Consider the following 18,678-nt stretch of genomic DNA (forward strand, 5'->3'; position numbering starts at 1 on the left):
GTGGGCACCAACAGTTTGTCTGTGGCCCAAATGACAGATTATACCATACAATAGGGGGACAGGGAGTTGTAGCTCTTCTAGCACAGCTTAATTATCCCCTCTACTATCTAAACGATACAGTACATCATGTGCTAAAGTCTAATGGCGCGTTTCTCTAAAGATAATAGGTACTCATCATCTCTGGTCCCCTGCTCTTAGCTCCTGTGAGGTATCATTGGTAGCCATTCACTTTGTGATTTGCTGGCACGAGCCCAAGTTGCTGCCCTCCCGGGTCACCATTGTGCTCTTGACTGTGGAGAGGGAACTTAATGTGGAAAAGATTTGCCTTTCAGTATGAGACAATCTGTGTTTAATCAGGTTTCTTCGCTCTTTGACGGCCAACTTTTGTGTCATGATTTTTAGACAAGCATTAATAACAATAACCAATAAACGCAGAGCAGTTGTCAACACTTTAAAGCAGAGAGTCAGGTGTTTTTTGAGCTAAAAAAAAAAAAAAAAAAAACACACTCTGAAGGTTGCTCAGCGTTCAATGATCAGTGCATGCCAACATTCTTGGAAGGTGTCCCGAAAAAAAAGAAAAGAAAAGAAGACTTAAAGTGTTTTTGACAAGACCTTGAAGGTGAAACATATTTGTTGACAGGAGAGAACATGAGGAACCAAAGACATTTCACGTAAAATGAGCCTTAAAACAGGCCAAAAAAAAAAAAAAGGGAGAGAACAGCTCCAACTCAGTCGTGCTGGGGTAAAGGAATGGGTGACAGGGCAAGAGTGGTACACTGTGGGCAGAGGTCTGGTTGCGGGAGAGGTGCTTGGACAAAATCAGGTTTAGGTCAAAGCTGCAGGACACGACTGATGTGAAAAATTGGGTTTGAAGGTCAGGGTGGACACAGGGCTCAGTTTTACCCTGGCACAGGCACTGCAATGCTGATTCAGGGTCCCGTAGCTTGAGTTGTTACCGGGGATATCATTCACTTTCCGCAGTGACTCGACACTCCCAGGCTGACTGGCAAACACCTCCATTGGAAAGGAAGGTAGACAAATTGAAATAATAGTTACTGCCCCTTTTTATCAGTGGATATAAGACAGAAAAGCAAAAGTCAGGTATGAGGACTCTTTTAGTAGAAAGCCATTAGTGGTGAATTTAATTTGTTTTGGACATCAGCCCTCGTATTTTTGCTGAGAGCAAGAATTCCCTCAGCTTCATTCAAATTCGGCAAACTACCTGTGCCATGCCAAAAATAAAATGATTAAAGATACAGACTTGAAATTCATAAAAGCTGCCACTTAGCATTTAAAGTTAACGTGGAGCTCAAGGAAAGACTTGTGAGTGTGATAATACATCATCCATGGCTGCTAGTTTGGGGAATTAGCTTTGGAGACTGAGGAAAACATCCTCAAGGAACCAGTTCAAGTTATTTTTGGAAACCCCATAACATGAAAGCGTGGATCTCTGTGTATTATTTCTGAAGGCTTTGCAGCCATACATGCCATAGTGGTTCATCACAGGGGGCGATCTAAAGCCAAACAGAAGGCTGGGAGACGATATTGATTAAACCTGGTCAGTCTGGGGTTTGTATGCTTCATCAGATTCTCAACCTCTCTCTAGTACAGCACATCAGGTCATGCGTCAATACCTCTCAGATGGATAGTTTGCAACCCAAACTCTTCAGTGGGAGTAATTGTGCAACTGATGTGGACAGGGGAAGCCCTCCCCGTGGTAGACCATCATTTTCACTCCTTATCGATTCAGGTCCAGCAGACTGTCCATTAAATCTGCTCAATTCCTCTGGCTGGACAGGGAACTTTGCCATAAGTCTGCGAGGCTGCTCACGCTGAGGACTCTTTATTTAATGGGACACTCAAGACTGTTTTTGTCTTACTCTTGAGATTAACCTCTCTGTTTGGCAAAAGGTCTCACATCTCTCTCGAAAAGGCTTTTCTGTGTCAACGTTTACGCTGTTTGCCTGGATAATGGCGCCTCAAGATCAACAGAAAATGGAAATTATAATTTATGAATTTTTAATGTTAAGATCTGGCTCAGAATAGCTTTGAGATTTACTCGAAAGGAGCTGGGGAAGTGTTACGCTTGAGCTCTTCAGTGGGTCTAGCTCTCATTTTTGAAAACAGGGCAGGAAACTTTCAGGTTAACTGGCTCTGTGTTCTCAAACTTAATTACTTTCACCATGCATTCACACTGCAAACATCATGGTCAACAAATCACTGACTGGCCATTCATTTCCTACAAAACCCAGCTGCTGGGGAAATTCAGTCAATGTGTGCTTGAAAAGCTTATCAGCTGAGAAGATGGCAGCACATGTAATTTCTGTGGTTTGATCTATCTTATTATAACACTTCTTCATTTCCCCACAAAGGTGATTTCATCTCGTGAACAACAGTTCTGCCTAACAAATGTGAAATGGATGAGGAACTCATTGCAGCTTTTCAGAGTTTCCCAATTCTCTGGAATTTACATCTGAAGGATCATGGGGATCAACATCTCAAACATGACGCTTGGAGAACAGTTGCATTCACTGTTGAGGTCGATGTAACCTAGTTCCCAGGATTTCTCGCCGTACGGGGTAGAAAACTCTTGAAGGAGCTCCCTGATTATTGTAGAAAACGAAAGGGAGTAAATAAGAACCGCACATTGTCCTCTCACTGGTCTCTGGAGTTGCTATCTGAATTTCAACAGAAAAACAACAACTTGTTAAACGTGCCAATGATTTGAAGTAGTCTCTTCAATTGTGTGATTGAAAATTGCCTCAGAGAGCTTTATATTTTGCTGACCATATCGTTTGTTTTTTTTTTGTTGTTGTTTTTTTGCCTTCATGCTTGCCTTTCCTTGGGGAAACACATTTTTCATAGCAGATGGAAATATAAACCCCAAATTCTCTCCAACCAGCCAAACCTGACAAATTCTCTCCCAGGAAGTGAGAGGACTTTGTTAAGACTAGGGGTCAATGATTTATTTATTTATTTATTTTTTAACAATGCTACGAAATCAACACTTGTTATCAGCTATATTAACTCTATTAACTCAAAATAGAGTAACATTTTGATAAACAATACCATAGCAGCGACTGTACAATTTGTATGAATGTGTCGTTTATTTTTCTTAGTGAACCCTTCCTGCAGTGGGAGGCATTTATATTATAGGTGCAATAAAAGTCTGTCACACTGCCTACAAACAGTCACAACATCATCCAAGTTGCTCATGGTGTGAACACGGGGTGAGGGTATCCCGGCGATGTGAAGCTGGGAGGAAGGTTGTAGATCTATATCGAATGGAGTGACAGAGAGACGGGATCACAGAGAGTCTTCACAGGTCACTGCTCACCATGGAAACAAGCTGAACAGAAATGAGCAGATCTTCCTCATGTAATATGACAGCCAGCTGTAGCGTATTGCTGTTGTCAGTTCCTGAATATACAGCAATCCACAACAACAAGAGGCATAAGTCAGTGTTATGGGGGTTGACATGAGCTTGTGTGGGTGTGTGTGTCTGTGTGTGTGTGTGTCTAGTGCTTTCTTACAGCGTACGGCACTGAGTCTCTATGTGTATATGGTTTTTCATCTGTGAGCATACACTTATGCTTCAGTCTGTGTGAATATGTGGCATCTCTAAGCCAGTGAATGTGCGTGATTTACACTTACTATCCTCTGCCGCCGCTGCTTTTTCCTCAGCCTGATGAACTCCTTGTGTTGCCTCGAGACAAAGTTAACTGCTGCGTACTCCAGCAGGGCAGCAAACACAAACAGTAGACATACCGCCATCCAGATGTCAATCGCCTTCACATAGGACACCTGGGGAGAGACAAGGTCACAGAGTCATTGATGAGCAATCAATGAGGACGATGGAAATAATGAGATGGGTGTTCACACTGCACTCATGCCTCAGCACTGGCATCTAATGACCCACATCCGTGCAATGGCCTAGAATTCTAATGAGTCAGTAGGATACAGGCATTTGACACATAGCCATGAGAGAGGTCACAACCAAGACTGAGGGAGAGCCCTGTCCGGCTTGCTCATGAGAGAAGACATGTCAAAACATATCAGGAACGCCTGCTGAGTGATCACCATGTGGAAACTTAACTCAATGCAGCAGCAGATTGCTGACTGGTATAAATACGCACAGAGAGGAAGGATAAACAGGAAATGACATGCCAGCACGGTGCAAACTCATAGATTCCTGTTCAGATAACATATTTTTAGATCACTGGTGGACCAAATCTAAACATCTGTCGTGTATTTTTCTTAGCCTGTCGTGAAGTTCGCCTTGTCACGGTTTTGGTTAGCCATGTCACCTTACATGTGTATAACTATGTTTCAGCAATTACTGACTTGGCAATGCAAACAGCCATCACTATATTCTAGCAGCTCATATACACATAAAAGGCTCAGTGGACAGCACAGCAATACCTGCAGGTTACTCACAGCAATGAATGAATCAGAGTTACTTCCTAACCTTCACCTTCTCTGTGTGAAGTTTACAAGTTCTCCCTTTGCTTGCGTGTTTCCTCTGGATGCTCCACTTTCCTCCCACATTCCAAATCATGCAAATCAGCTGGATGGGGGATTATAAATTACCCATATTATGTTGAGTGTGGGCCCCAGGAAGACTGGTGCTCGTTCAGGTGATAGCAACTGGGGATCTGACTAAAGAATATGCTAATAGTATCGCAAGAGAAGCAGCTGTACCTATGCACCAATTTACTGAATGCTGGTTTATTACTCTGCTGCATGCCAAGCTACGGTCGCATCTCATGGAGCTTTTTCAGAGCAAAGGTGCTGTGCTGTAACCATACTCGGTGTACTACAGCTGTGTTGCAGGTTTTTGCTACTGGGAAACTCAAAGGCTGCTGTGGTCTTGTTTGTGCATGAGCACATCCTTGCAAACATGTTTTGAAATTGGGTACCAAATACACTTGGGTATCCAGCGTCCTAATCTTGGAGTACTTGGGTTCTAACTTTGTATGCAAATGCAGTAAAGACAAGATCTTGGTCACTAGTCTCCAGACTGACCTTAGGCAGCGAGGCTCTGGATCCAGAGCTCTGGGTGGTCATGGTCAGTACCGTGGTGATGCCCAGGCCCACTCTGGCTGGTGCAGCATCCATGTTGATCCAGAAGGAGACCCACGAGAGGATGACGATGAGGAGGGAAGGGATGTACATCTGAATCAGATAGTAGCCCATTTGCCGTTCCAGGTGGAATTTGACTTCAATACAGGTGAATTTACCTGCAGGGAGTGGGAAAGGTAATATGCAGGTGTAGGACGTGCGTGAGAAGGGTGTGGAAAGGTGGTCTAGAGGTTAAAATGACTATTCTGTAACCTGACGGTCACAGGTTCAATCCCAACAAAAACACAAGGGTCCATCAACTGCTATATGTCTAGTCTGAGTGTCAAAACACTGAGCCCCTAACTATCACAAAGTATCACTCATCACTATGGAGAAGGTATCAGCTGATGAAACAGATTACAAATTAAATTTCTTAACACTTCAGCTGGAATTCATTATGTACCTGTGTTGTAATGCTTGGTGCAGTAGCCCAAATCCTTCTCTTCTTTCAGTACAAACTGTGGGAGGGTGAGATCATCAGCCACCTGAACGGGACTGTCGGAGAGCCACTCAAAGATCAAGTCATTCATGGTGTATCCAACTGTGCAGAGAGGACAAAAACGACACGGAGAGAGTGAAGAACATATGTGAGAGACAGAAGGAGAGAGGGTGAGAAATGGCAGCAACTAAAAGGAATAAAAAACAGTAAAAAATACAGAGATTTCGAAGGAGCTGGTATTGGGCTTCTCATAAAAAAATGCTCTTCTTCCTTTATCTTTGTTTCCATTTTAAGATCAATTTAAGATTATGAATGAGTTTACCCTCTTGTACACAGAAACTGAGAGAGGATTATGAATCAGTTTCGTTCCATTTGTTTGTCCATCCCACATGCGCAATATCTCAGACTCTGCTGATCGAATATATATTCAACACACGTTTGTTGTTTCAACACATGTCACAAGTGATATCTCAAACATCACTGATCAGATTTTGACCAAACGTGCAAGAATTACACATCTCAATCCCTTCTGCACTGATTTGCCTGGGAGGGAGATTGCATCATTCACAGGCAACATATTTTAGTACTGTCTTTCATTTATTGCACTCATACCTACAACACAGGAGTTCATACCTGTAACACACTGATTTTGGTAAGAAGATGAATAGCTTGCTCAAAATGTATCAGCAAGAAGTTAAACTGGTGCAAATAGATAAAATGCACATTGATTCTCATAACTTCCCTGGTTACTTGTTGCAGCTTTGAGCATGGTCAGGGTTGGCCCTTAGCTACTGGATATTGTAGACCTTCACACCTACTATGAAATGCACAACCACTGATCCTCAGGCAGAGTCTCTCTGGTTTTTCCAGAGTGCAGGGCTGAAATCTAAAGCAGCCTGGGCTGAGGGTCCCTCAGAATAACCTGCTAGAGGTGCTCAAGCTGGCAGAATCAACATCATTTTTTTAAGTGATTTCTTGTAACTTATTTTTCACAGACTTGCTTTTGGCCATGTCTTTTATATATCATTCACTTTTGTTATACTGTTATTACTGTACTTCTTACTTCCATATTCTAGTTCGTTATGCTATCTTGATATATATATATATATATATATATATATATATATATATATATGTTTTCAAATATTCTGTATGATGTTTGCTTTAATTTCATTGTTAATGCATTAGTACATCTATTTCAAAAATAAAGTTCTTCTTGTTGTTACTACTATCATCATCATCATCATACCCCTTCTCTTCCTCACGATTTTTTCCTAAACCACAGCTTTGAGCGAGATTTAATTTATTTATTTAGCTACTGGTTTGTTTGTTTATTTGTACATGTACAATGTAAAATAACATTAAGAACATGGTTAATTTTCAATTTACAGTCTGTGGCCAGAGTGCTAAAAGGTAGTCCCTGTAACAAAAAATCTTCATCATAAAAATCTATCATAAGCATGTTACATATCGAAGAAGCTGATTTGATCAACACAATAAATCACATAACTACATTGTACTGTACAAAATGCAGAATGAGACAATCCACATTTTGCTGTAAGTGGAAAATTTGTGTGTCAGACTTCTGAGCTAATGAGACTTGAGGGAGGAGGTTTGGGGGAGGGAGGGGAGGGAGGGGTGTGTTTGGGGGAGGGTGGCTTGGAAGATTGTGGTGATGTAATGTCCATCTGTCCAGCTACCAGCTACCATCTCCCACTCTGGTTGTCACAGTAAAGGTCACACGCCACGGCTTTCAGTAGTGGTGCCATGGCTGTTTGAAGGTTGCAGAATAAGGGCGCACATGACGAGCATGTCTGCCCGCTGTCATACAGCAGGACAAGTTTTCACACATATTGAGCTGATGACTTATTGGATGCAATCTTGCACAGTTTGCACCACTTAAGATGTGCAAACTTCCTATTTTACGTTATATTTGCGAGTAAACACACTCAGCTTAACAAAGCAATCAGACATGACCACTCAGGAGGACGCTATACACACACATGCACACACACGTGCACCAAATCAATTCCCTTGTTGATTTTCCTGCACTTTTGATGGTTCTATTTCTTCCTTCTCACAGGCGCCTGATTACAGGTACATTAAAAATGCATGGAGCATGCAACAACAATACAGAATTCTTGACACATCTGAATAATACTGATGTCTGCCGGGAACCTTTGGGGCCTGAGTTACAAAGGCATCAATTATTCAAGATGTTATCCCCCATCCCGTACCACCCGCCTGAAAAACAACACCACTAAAACACACTTATCTCATTCCTGAGGAGAACTCACTGTCATTCACACATCCTGCTCTAACGAGCGAGGGGAATACCAATGTTTTCCTAAGATAATGAAATGGTCTTCTTTCCTTCCGCCAGCTACACCTAAGAGGTGTCGAAACATAACTGACATAGTATTCAAGGTATAATAAGAATAAAATTTATAAAGCAGAAAGTTTGCAGAAAGCAAACAGCTTTGCAACACAGGGTAATGACTGTAAGCATTTGTGGTCGCTTCTTTTCCATTTTATGAAGCCGTTCAACTCAGTGAAAGTTGCAGCCTTCATGCAACTATAGTTACGCTTCAGATTCGCTGTCTTAGGCTTGCTTTTCACTTATGCCCAAGTTACAAAGTGGATTTGGGGCAACTGAACACTGGTGGCTTAAAGGCAAAATGAAGTGCGATAAACTGCACATATAGGACTTTGATGTGTCAGAATAAGGCAGAATCTTATGGTTGACTCTATTTATATCTATATAAGCCCATGGCAGAAAAGGCCGGAAAAGAACATTGGCCTTGGCTCTCTTAAACCCTAAAGACATCTCTCTCTTCAGCCCCCGCCTCTCTCCCTCTCTTATGTGGAGTGGACAGCGCTGGCACTGCTACAGTAGTGGCAGTAAAATGTATAATGTCCTTTTAACATCCGAGCCCCAGCCAAGGTGATCACACCCTTGGGTGGTGTGCAAACACTTGTCAAAACAAGGCCAAATATCCCCACTAGGCCTTTAATCAGAAATGATTACGTCTCCTTTAATGGCAACGTCAGGTGGTAAACCTAAGTAAACCCACACACACACCTCCCGCTGTCTTAAGCACACCTCTGTTTGCCAGAAAGTCTGCTCTCCCCTTGCTACACTTTAAGAAGTAAAGTTTTTATTGCATCTAATTATATTTTTAGAACTGGACAACCATGAAGAAGCACACAGAGGAATGGTAGACTAATGGGCAAAATGTCCTGTGTTTTCAGAGTCGCAGAGGCAAATGATGCACTAACTTTATTGGATATTTTATCTGCCGGTCCATGTGCCAATGCTAATTTGTAGAAATAAAACACACTGCCTGCCTCCTGTACAAAGATGGAGTCCCTAGCTCTACACTAAAAAATAAAAATATTTTGTCTTTATTGAGACAGATAGGGAGGTAAATAGAGGTACCAGCATGCAGCTTGACTTGCTTATTTGCACGAAATGCCTCTGGAAAGGTACAATGGCCCCACAGTACGTGTGCTCCATCTGTTTCCCCTTTTGCTGGACTTAAATTCTTTTGTCTCCATAAGGTGAAATTAGGTCACCTCTAGGCACAAGCGGAGGGTCACATAATTAAAAAAGACACAAAATGAAAGTTTTATTATTTATATCTTGGAAATTGGTTTCATGAGGGCAGATGCTATCCGTGCTAAAGGCGACAAGGGACTGAAAAGACCTAAAAATATTACTCTCCTTTAACATTTTATCAGTGTAATAGGCATGGACATGTTACAAAGATTTCAGACTTATATTGTTCATTTCCATGAACCGATTCTCCCATTAATACATGACACACGACTTTCACAAATTCCTACTCAATAATAGTTATATACTTTTTTTTTCTCTAAGACAACGATACACAAATGATTGACAACTTGATTCCAGTAGTTACATTCTAAATCTCCATAAACCCCACGTGTGTAATTACAAGACAGAAATCTTTTTTTTTTTTTTTTCAACATAGGCTGTGTGAATGTAACCTCAATCACATCACAAGTTCATAGTGATAATCCAGTGGCTATCTCTTGGAATATAGCCTTTCTAGACAGTTTGCCAGCGAGAGATGAAAAGAGGAGAAAGAGACAAAAGGATGAGGAGGAAGAGACTCACAGCTTTCAAGCTGCATGGTACAGGTCTGAATGTCCATTGGAAAATTCTTCAAGTCCATAGGGCAGGACAGGATAAGAGTCAGCCTGAGACAGAAAAACAGAATGAAAGAGAGAAGGACAGCCATAGATGAAGGCAAAAGGCACAAAGGAGCACCAAGAAAGTAAGAAAACAGAAAAAGAAATGATTAGAAGGAAGCTGTGGTTTTCAACATACATGCCACATCAACAGGGATGCATTTTGCTACCGGTAAAAAAAAACAAAAAAACAAAAAAACAAACAAAAAAAAATAGGTAGATTGGAAAGTGTAAAGTGAGTTACTGTGCCATTTGATTACATAGCCCCACAGTAATAGTAGAGTAATTGGTGAAGACATCCCCACTTTTATTTATTGCTGTGCTGATGCATTAAGGCTTCCACAAGCCTCAGAGAAGAGCGGGAGCTATTAGGGAGTCTGGGTAGAAGAAAGCTGTGTAATTACCTGCTGTAATGCATCGCCAAGAGGCAAGACAAGAGCCGCCAGCTCTACACTCACAGGCACCCATTTGCCACTGTGTTATAATGACACAATGTCTTTTTCAGCACCCACCCAAATCGCAAATCACAAACATCCTGATGAATGAATCCCCTAATCTTTGCTGACTTGTGTCATGTATTTACAGCACATAATGACAGCTGATCCACAATTAGAAGTCCTAGTTAGTAAACAAATTGGAAACCAGAAAAACATAATGTTGACCAGCAGAATTAGGCATTGATCCATATTTACAGAGTTGCTGGATTGAATACTAATGGCTGGTGTTCCGTGTAATTTCTTTTTCCTAAGTCATCTGGGAGTTTTAGTACATCTAATGCAGCAAAAGTACAAAAATGGAATCAATATAATTAGCTTCATGACACACTGGAAGCTGCTGAAGATTTGTTGAAACTACAACATTAGCCCAGTCACCAGGAAAAATGTTGACATTTTATGTTTCTGCAAACCAAGGACACACTGAAATGTCATATTTTCAGATTTTGTGACAAAGTAAGCCAAAAAAACAAAAAAAACAAACTGCGTTAGGAAGGTAGGTGGGGTGGTGGATCTCACAATCAACAGGACTTTGCTTCTGCAGATGTCCCAACTCAAGTGAGAGCTTTGTCTGTTTTTTTTTAATAACATTAACAAAGCTTACGATACAATTCAAGTGTCTAAAGTAGCCAGCAAGCTAAAATTACATGGCATACTAATTCATGACTGTTAACAGCCACATGATGCTGACAAAGGCTCCACCACCTTTCCTACAAGTCTAAATGTTGATATGCAACATATGTTTGATTCAGAATCGCTGATATTTGTAAATTTGCAACATTTTATTCTAACGACTGGGTTGACAATATTGTTGCTGCAAAGTCAAGCAAGGATCGATCGAAAAGATTACTATAAACATCAAAAAGAAAACAAAAAACTGTTTATTATCTCTCAGTTAGTAGCTGTGAACATTTGTTGGACATTTATTAACATGCATGTCTAAAGATTTTAATCAATGCTTTCACCCCACATGGTTATAATGACGTTTGTTCCAAAAGGTGTCCACTATACTATTATAGACTCCATCCTCCATATTTAAGAGAATTCCAATAATCTTCAGGTGATGATACTTCTGTAGATTCTTTAAGAATTTCTTCAAATATTTCAAATGTTTCATGAAAGCATACAAATTAAAATGCAAAACCATGGTTTTATTTACAGTATTGCTTTTGTTCTGAGCTAAATTTTAACTATGACCAAAAAGTATCTTAAACTGTTTTAACAAATTCCGATTTGGCATCAGAGTGGCCGTTTCTTTAGAAGCATGAGAAATTTTCCCATCGCCTCACCTCACCTCAAGACCTCTGATCCCTGATACAAACCTGCAGCTCCTTACCTGATGCTGTACAGAACGCTGCCGTCTTGGAAGATCCGCAGCAGTTTGTTGTCGGTGGTGACTTCGTGGAAATTGGCTCCTTTCTCGTTTGCAAAGAATAGATCGGGTTTCCAAATAGAGTCCAACATGGAGGGATCCAGGTCTAGGGAGTCGTCTGGGTATTCGCTGTACGCCAGCCGAGGATCGTTCCATTTTTGCCGTAGAAAGACGTTGAGCCTATAATCCTGCGGCGGGATGGCTGGTAGTTAGTGGAATGGAGTGGAGAATAGGGCTGGGCAATATGTACAAAATTAAACATTATACACTTAAAAAACACCTTGGTGTGGATATTGTGACAGCATTTTAGGTACTATTATTAGTGCTGTCATGAGATATTTACACACAAGAGATTTTTGATTAGTAATGTGGATAAGATGCCCAGTCAGGCTGAGGCAAAATACCAGAACAGTGAAAGTAATCTAATAAGTTCAGAAAAATGGATCCCTTTACTGTAATGCAGCCCTTAAAACCAGGTAAAGGTGCTTATGCCATATCATGTTATCACAATATCCAAAATCCCAGATGATATCTAGTCTCATATCATGGCTATAAATCCTCTGATGCACAGGAAGTGGTGTGTTTGACATCTCTGGGACCAGCTGCAGTATTTTTCATTAAATATAAGTTTTGGGCAAGACAGAGCAGTGCAGAACTTCACATTTCATCCACAGAAACAGATATAAAGAGGAAGACAAGCTTGTTAAAAAAAGGATCATCTTCAATTCAAAACATGAGTGAACATCAGAACTGTCTTTCCAAGATGAGGAGCACTTCAAGATGAGAAGCGATAATGTGACACAAATATGGCTCTTCTTCTTTTGGACTTGCTTGCTGTCTTTTATTAGCTGTAGTCTAGATTGTGTGTCTTTATTATTATGCAGGGCCCAAGTTTAACACGTATAATCAATGACCGTTATCACCAAACATGTCATGAAAAGTTCGAAAAACAAGAGAAATCATCACCAACATGAAAATTAAGGATTTCCTTATTTGTGAGAAGGAGAAGGATCAAGGTTGTGAGGTGTTAACCAAATGGGATGTTGTTATGGCAGAATTAACAAATTGGTGTTGTTTTTGTTGAGTTTTGACACATATTTATAGCACTACTTGTGTGACATTAGATGATAAAGCACCCTCACTCCTATGCTAAAATATCCCTGCTTCCCTATTTTAATCAGATTCTATCAAGTGATTGATTGGACTCTGCTTTAATTCAGAATTCATCATAAGCTGTTCATTTGTCTTGCTTGAATGCTATATGGGATAAGAAATCACAGGCTTGTTCACCACATTTATCACAATAAAAAGCATGCTTCACTAAAGCTTCCAATAACATCATTAGTGTTGTCTTTCTCTGGGCTGACCTGACTGGAGGTCTGGCCCTCTGGGCCTCCCTAGGACACCCTTTAACAGCTCACTGCTGCATTATGCTGACCCAGCAGTACAACTCTGTACAGGCACACTTCAGGGCAACTATTTTCCCCTCTCTCCCTTCCCCCTTTTCATTCATTTTCTCAATTTTTCATTTTAATTGCAGAGTGGACAGTTCATTATCAGTGTGTCAGTGACCCACTGGTCTCTGAAGGTTGCGCTGATATGCTCCAGGAAACATAGAAATGAGGGAATGGCTCCAATAGTGAATGGATTAAAAAATATTTTATAAACTAGAAGAGTGTATTAGAAGTCGAGTGCAGATCTCCCCAAGGGTTATGACCCCCTCCTGAGCAAAACTCAGGAGACACTCAGCAGCCAATTGTATTGTCAAAGGCTTTTCAAATTACCGTATGATTAATATAGTACCGTATATAAAATATACCATAAATCTCCCAAAGCCTCTCGATTTTAGCTGTTTCTTGTACTCTGTTTGTTTCACTTTATGACACACATTATATCAGTGGAACCTATGGCTCTTTTTGGCTTTTTGCCAGAGGTCATATGGCTTTCAACAAAAAATGTGTTTCAAAAAGAGAATGGATTAAAATAGCAAAAACCAAAATTACTGCTAATGTCTTTCTCTTTCTTACTTTCTCTCTCACTCTGTCACACACACACACCAGCTTGCCCTGCCCTACCCCTCTCTCTCTCTGTACATGTGTGTGTGTCTGCTCTATGCTTTGTTGATTTTCTGCATGAGCAGGGTCTTTTATAAAACCGGCAAAAAAAAGGCAACGCATGTATTACATTTTTTCACCCATGATGGGAGTGAACACGGCCACAATAGGATCAATAAAAATAATAGGCTGATAGGCCCAGTAGTATGCGAAGAGAGAGAGAGGGAGAGAGCAGCAGTGGTCGAGCGAGCTAGACAGTGAATGAAGAGAGGGAGCAAAAGCAGAACAAAAGTTTTCAAAGGTTCTGAATCACCTCAACCATGAGAGGTTCACCGCACAGTCATAACTGTGCACAAACTATTTTAGGCTGATAGGTCCAGTAGTTTAAGAGAATAGCTGCGGACACACACACACACACACACACACACACACACACACACACACACACATACACACACAACCAAACACACATGATCCGCTTTAGGCTACTGCCTGTCGAAGATAATAATACAACTGAAAAAGAAAAATTCTATGTTGTCCCAAAAATGTGTCAAAACAGGATTATTAAATATAACAATAACAATGATGTTTCTAAGAAAATTGGTTTCAATCATTAACACTTTATTACTATGAGCTTGTTCTTACCATGGTTGTTTCTGTGATGGACCCAAAGCTGTTGATGAAAATATTGCAGGTGACATTCACAGGTGGGCCTAAGGGTGAGAATAAATAAATACATAAATAAATAAATATTATCCAAAGATTTTTTTTCCATTGAATTCTATTTTATGGTACCATACTTAATACTAATCTTACCTTTCACTTTTAGAGACATTCTGATTCATGTCTCTTAGTACTGGCACTCCGACCACATTTCTGTATATGACTTCACTCCGCCTTGATTTACCTTCGATATCAGTAACTAAGCTGAAACAAAGACCTATCAAAGTGCAGTAGCTGACCAGGAACGATCAATAATTTTCTCAGCTAATCATTAAAGAAAGCAGTAATAAAATAAAAATGAAACTGTGGTATAATACACTCGAGGTTGTGCTACACTGTGTCATATTAGCACTGGTGTGTTGTGGTTGTAGGCACAATACTGCAGGCCGTGTGCAGAAGATCAGCACCCCCGCTTGTGTATTATTGCTTAATGAGATCACGGTGCTGTATGTCCACACTTGCACTGAGAATTCCTATTATGAATCTGCTGTGGCTTTTGTTGTTACATAAATCTCTGCCTTAACCACCCCCACTTTTGGTTGTGAACGTCCTGTTTTGTAGAGCAATATGAGAAAAATCTGATTTTTGTGCATCCTGACCTGCCAGTTAATGCTTGGATGATAAATGTTGCACTGAAAGGTCAAGTGTAACCATAACCCATAAAAACAAGAAATATCACACTTATTAAAACCAATAAGAAAAAAGTGTGAGGGACTCTCTTTGGAGAATATTTGATGACACTGGGATTGTTGTGGACAAAGAACTCGTGCAATACTCTTTTACGGAGTGAGAATGTTTGTGAACTTGTTGGCACATTGTCTGAGAGACCCTTGCTCATGTGTGCTTGTGCTGCATGTTAAAAACACTCCTAAGTCTCTGTTAAAATCAGAAAGTAATTGGCTTCAAAACAGAATGTTCACTTCGTTGTGAAACCAGACAGGACCAAAGCAAGGACAAATAGACAAAGAAGGCTGTATATTAGAGAGCTTGAAGCCCCTGAATTAAACTAGAGTCGCTGACAGAGTAACATAAATACACATCCAAGAGTTGTTAGGTATTTAGCCTTCACAGCACACATGAAGGAGGTTTTAGAGGAATCAATGCTTGTGCGTGTTCATACTGTGGCCATTCTAAAAGATTTATCGAGAGGACTACTGCAGTGGACTGCCTCAGTATATGCTGTACCTTTGAAGTTGGGTCTGATGCGGGCATCATATCCTGACGTTCTCCCCATGAGCTTGTCCAGGAAGTCAGAAGGCGACAGCTGTGGTCCTGCCCTGCTGGGGGGCTTTATCTCCTCCTTACAGGAGCTCAGTCTGACATTAGCCAGGGAGGGCGAGAGAGAGAGAGCCAATATGAAAAGAAAGAAGAAAGGGCAAAGATTTGAGAAAACAGAGCAGAGCAGAGCAGGAGTATGTGTGTGTGCATGTGTGTGCGTGTGTGTGTGTGCGTGTGAGGGAGAGAGAGAGAGAGAGAAGTAGGGGGTGGGGATGGTGGAGAGAGAGAATGAGAAGCCATCAGCAAGTCAGTCATCAGCAGAAAATACCCAGCGGTGGATGAGGAAATGAGGGTGAAAAATGAGGATTGAACGGCTTGCCTCGGCTGGCAACTAAAAGCTCATCTATTCCACATCATGTCTGAGACATATTCTGGTTGTTGGAACCTAACCATAGAGAGGCAGAATAGAAGCAAAGGTAAATTTGTCCCCCTCCTGTACCTCCCACTGCTTGTGGCTTAGCAGGGGTAAGGCTTGACAGATTGATGGCTCAATTGAAATGCTATGAATGTCACACCAGGGAGAATAAGGTGTTGATACCAGCTCCATAGAAGCTCAGGCAGCCATTGACAGGCATAACCAACAGGCCACTGAGAAGGAGGGAGAAAGTGACAGAGCAAAGAGAAGAGGGGAAAAGAGAAAGAAAAAGAGAAAATGGGAGAGAAAGAGAGAGTGAGAATCATACAGGAAAAAAAGAATAGTGTAAAGAAAGCAAGGAAGCAAGCCCTCTTTCAGCCCTTGGTCCCTGCCTGGTGATGGATCGCTTCTCTGACTGGCCCCTGCTGTTGCACAGCTGATTGCACCCCATGCTTTTGATGCAACTGTTAATAGTTCACGATCCGTCATGATCCAGACCTCTGTGAAGTACAGATGGCGGGGTCCAATCCCCTCCCCGAGGCAGAGCTTTACTGATGCTCTGTTCTCATGAGTGTGGAGTCACAGATCCAACAATCTGAGGGCCTCTTAGCTGTATTCAGAGCCACACAGACCATATCCTTTAAGACCAAAGAACAGAGGACTGGCAACACATGGTGAGGGATTTTTAGAGATTGCAAGGTTGTGCCAATCCTCTGTGATCTGCCTTTGGTAATCGCATAGAACAAAGTACACATTCACAATTTCATATTAATGAAGCTGGGATTTAAAACGACATAGATAAATACATTTTGTATTTCAGCGTCACATTAAGTCACAGAGCTGTCAAATCAAGGAAAAACTTCTCATGTGAATAAATGCATTCAGTAGAACACAAAGCTGCAGTCCCCTGTTTGCCTTCTGACTTTGATTTTCTCTCACAATAGCATGTGAACACAATGCTGCCGACTTGGAAATCGCAGATGTTAGACTTCCCCCAGCACATGAATGCAACATAATAGCTACGGATAAACAATGGTAGTTGTCTAATGTTGGAAATATCAACAAAACCTAATCAATTGATTCATGAGCTGAAGGCCGTGCATCAAATTCAAACTAACAAAGAGACAAGCAAACAAGTGAAAACATAACCTCCATGTTGCTCCAAAGTTTTCAATTTCTTAAGCTTCTGGAGGCACAAAGCATGCATTTTTAACACATGCATGCTCACACACGCACACAGACATACAAACACATATATACTCACACATCTTCTCTCTCGTTCTCTTTCTCTCTCTCACACATGCAGTGTACAGCTCAGCTGAAAATCACAACAGAACTCCATATGTGCCTTTGATGATTTTCCCTTGTGAAGCTTAGCCCATATCTCAGTCTTTCTTACAGTGAACAGCTCAAATCTCCCAGGTCCTCTAACTTTAGTCCACTGCTTCTGGCTGAAGTATACTATATAGTTTTGCTGCTATTGTACTGATACCCTTCTTCATCTTCTCTCTCTCCCTTTCTCTCTTAATCTTGTGTGTGTGGCCCTGTGCACGCACCCACGCACACGCACACACACACCCACACACACACAGGTACACAGGCATATGGATAGATGGTTAGACTCTTACATATCCAGCAAGTAATGGAAAAACTGAAAGTCAGTGCCTCTTTATCTTACTTGGTCACACTTGTTTTAAAACGGTCTGAAACACTACAGTAAAGTATCTTTTTTTTTGTTCACGTCTTATTTTCTCTGAGTGGTGGATTATTTACTTATTTTGGCTGCAAGCATTCAGAGACAAATGGCTGTGACAGTAATCTATTTAGTCTTCAAGAAATATTGACAGAAGAAAAATGGGTCTCCTTTAATACAATTGCACATGTTGGCGGAGATTTCTGGATGCTTTCTGACAGGGCTTGAAGATGACTGATGAAAACGTAACATAAATTCTCAAGAGGGTGTCCATTACATGACATTGCTGTCAAGAAAAATTGTGAGCGGGTTCACCACAGTCAAAAAACTATCAGCCTGTCTTATCAAGACAGAGTAAGCCGAGCCCATAAGACAAGGCTCTTTTCCCCTATACGTCAATGAGTCAGTGTTCTGAAGCCGAAGCTATTAGACAAGACATACATTTCCAGAGCAAATTCTGGTGATATACAGCCTGGATCTGTGGCGCTGACTGTGTGTGAGTCATTTCTGCTTGCTGACGCTAATAAACATTGAAGAAACAGCTCAGTAGGAGATTTCTCAACTGTTAAAATGGGTTTTTACCGAGTTCCCACCTTTGTTGGAACCGGTGTAGCTTGTCAGCCCTCTTGTTGCGAGACGTTTTCCGTTGTGCACGTCCTTGTAAAGTTTATGGCTTTTTGTGATGCTGACGAAGACCATGTTTATTTAATTAGATTCCTCTGTACATAAATGTCTCACCCTTCTGCCATCTAGTTGCTCACATGTAAACCCTACTGGTGGTGAGATCCACAGTTAAATCTGTAATCCTGGGCTGTGGGAGGGGCGGGAGTTTCTCTGCCTCCCTCCCTCAGGGGCAACACTACCTCTCCATCAACCCTCATGCATTTTTAATATGGCTACCCCCTACTCTGGCCAGTGTCATTTTATGTCACAG

General features: G+C 41.2%; 1 protein-coding gene across 1 annotated transcript in view; it reads right to left on the reverse strand.

Moving 5' to 3' along the window:
- Positions 1–18,678, reverse strand: part of glra4a (glycine receptor, alpha 4a) — a 45,081-nt gene that overhangs the window by 2,135 nt on the left and 24,268 nt on the right. Inside the window, exons 2-8 of the mRNA XM_030062826.1 lie at positions 15,604–15,734; positions 14,341–14,408; positions 11,606–11,829; positions 9,702–9,784; positions 5,525–5,662; positions 5,026–5,240; positions 3,655–3,804 (exon numbers count right to left, since the gene is read on the reverse strand). Of these exons, the coding sequence (XP_029918686.1) occupies positions 3,655–3,804; positions 5,026–5,240; positions 5,525–5,662; positions 9,702–9,784; positions 11,606–11,829; positions 14,341–14,408; positions 15,604–15,734 (1,009 nt within the window). The remainder of the gene's footprint in view (positions 1–3,654; positions 3,805–5,025; positions 5,241–5,524; positions 5,663–9,701; positions 9,785–11,605; positions 11,830–14,340; positions 14,409–15,603; positions 15,735–18,678) is intronic.

This window comes from Myripristis murdjan, chromosome 10, assembly GCF_902150065.1.
Source record: "Myripristis murdjan chromosome 10, fMyrMur1.1, whole genome shotgun sequence".
Taxonomy (NCBI): Eukaryota; Metazoa; Chordata; class Actinopteri; order Holocentriformes; family Holocentridae; genus Myripristis; species Myripristis murdjan.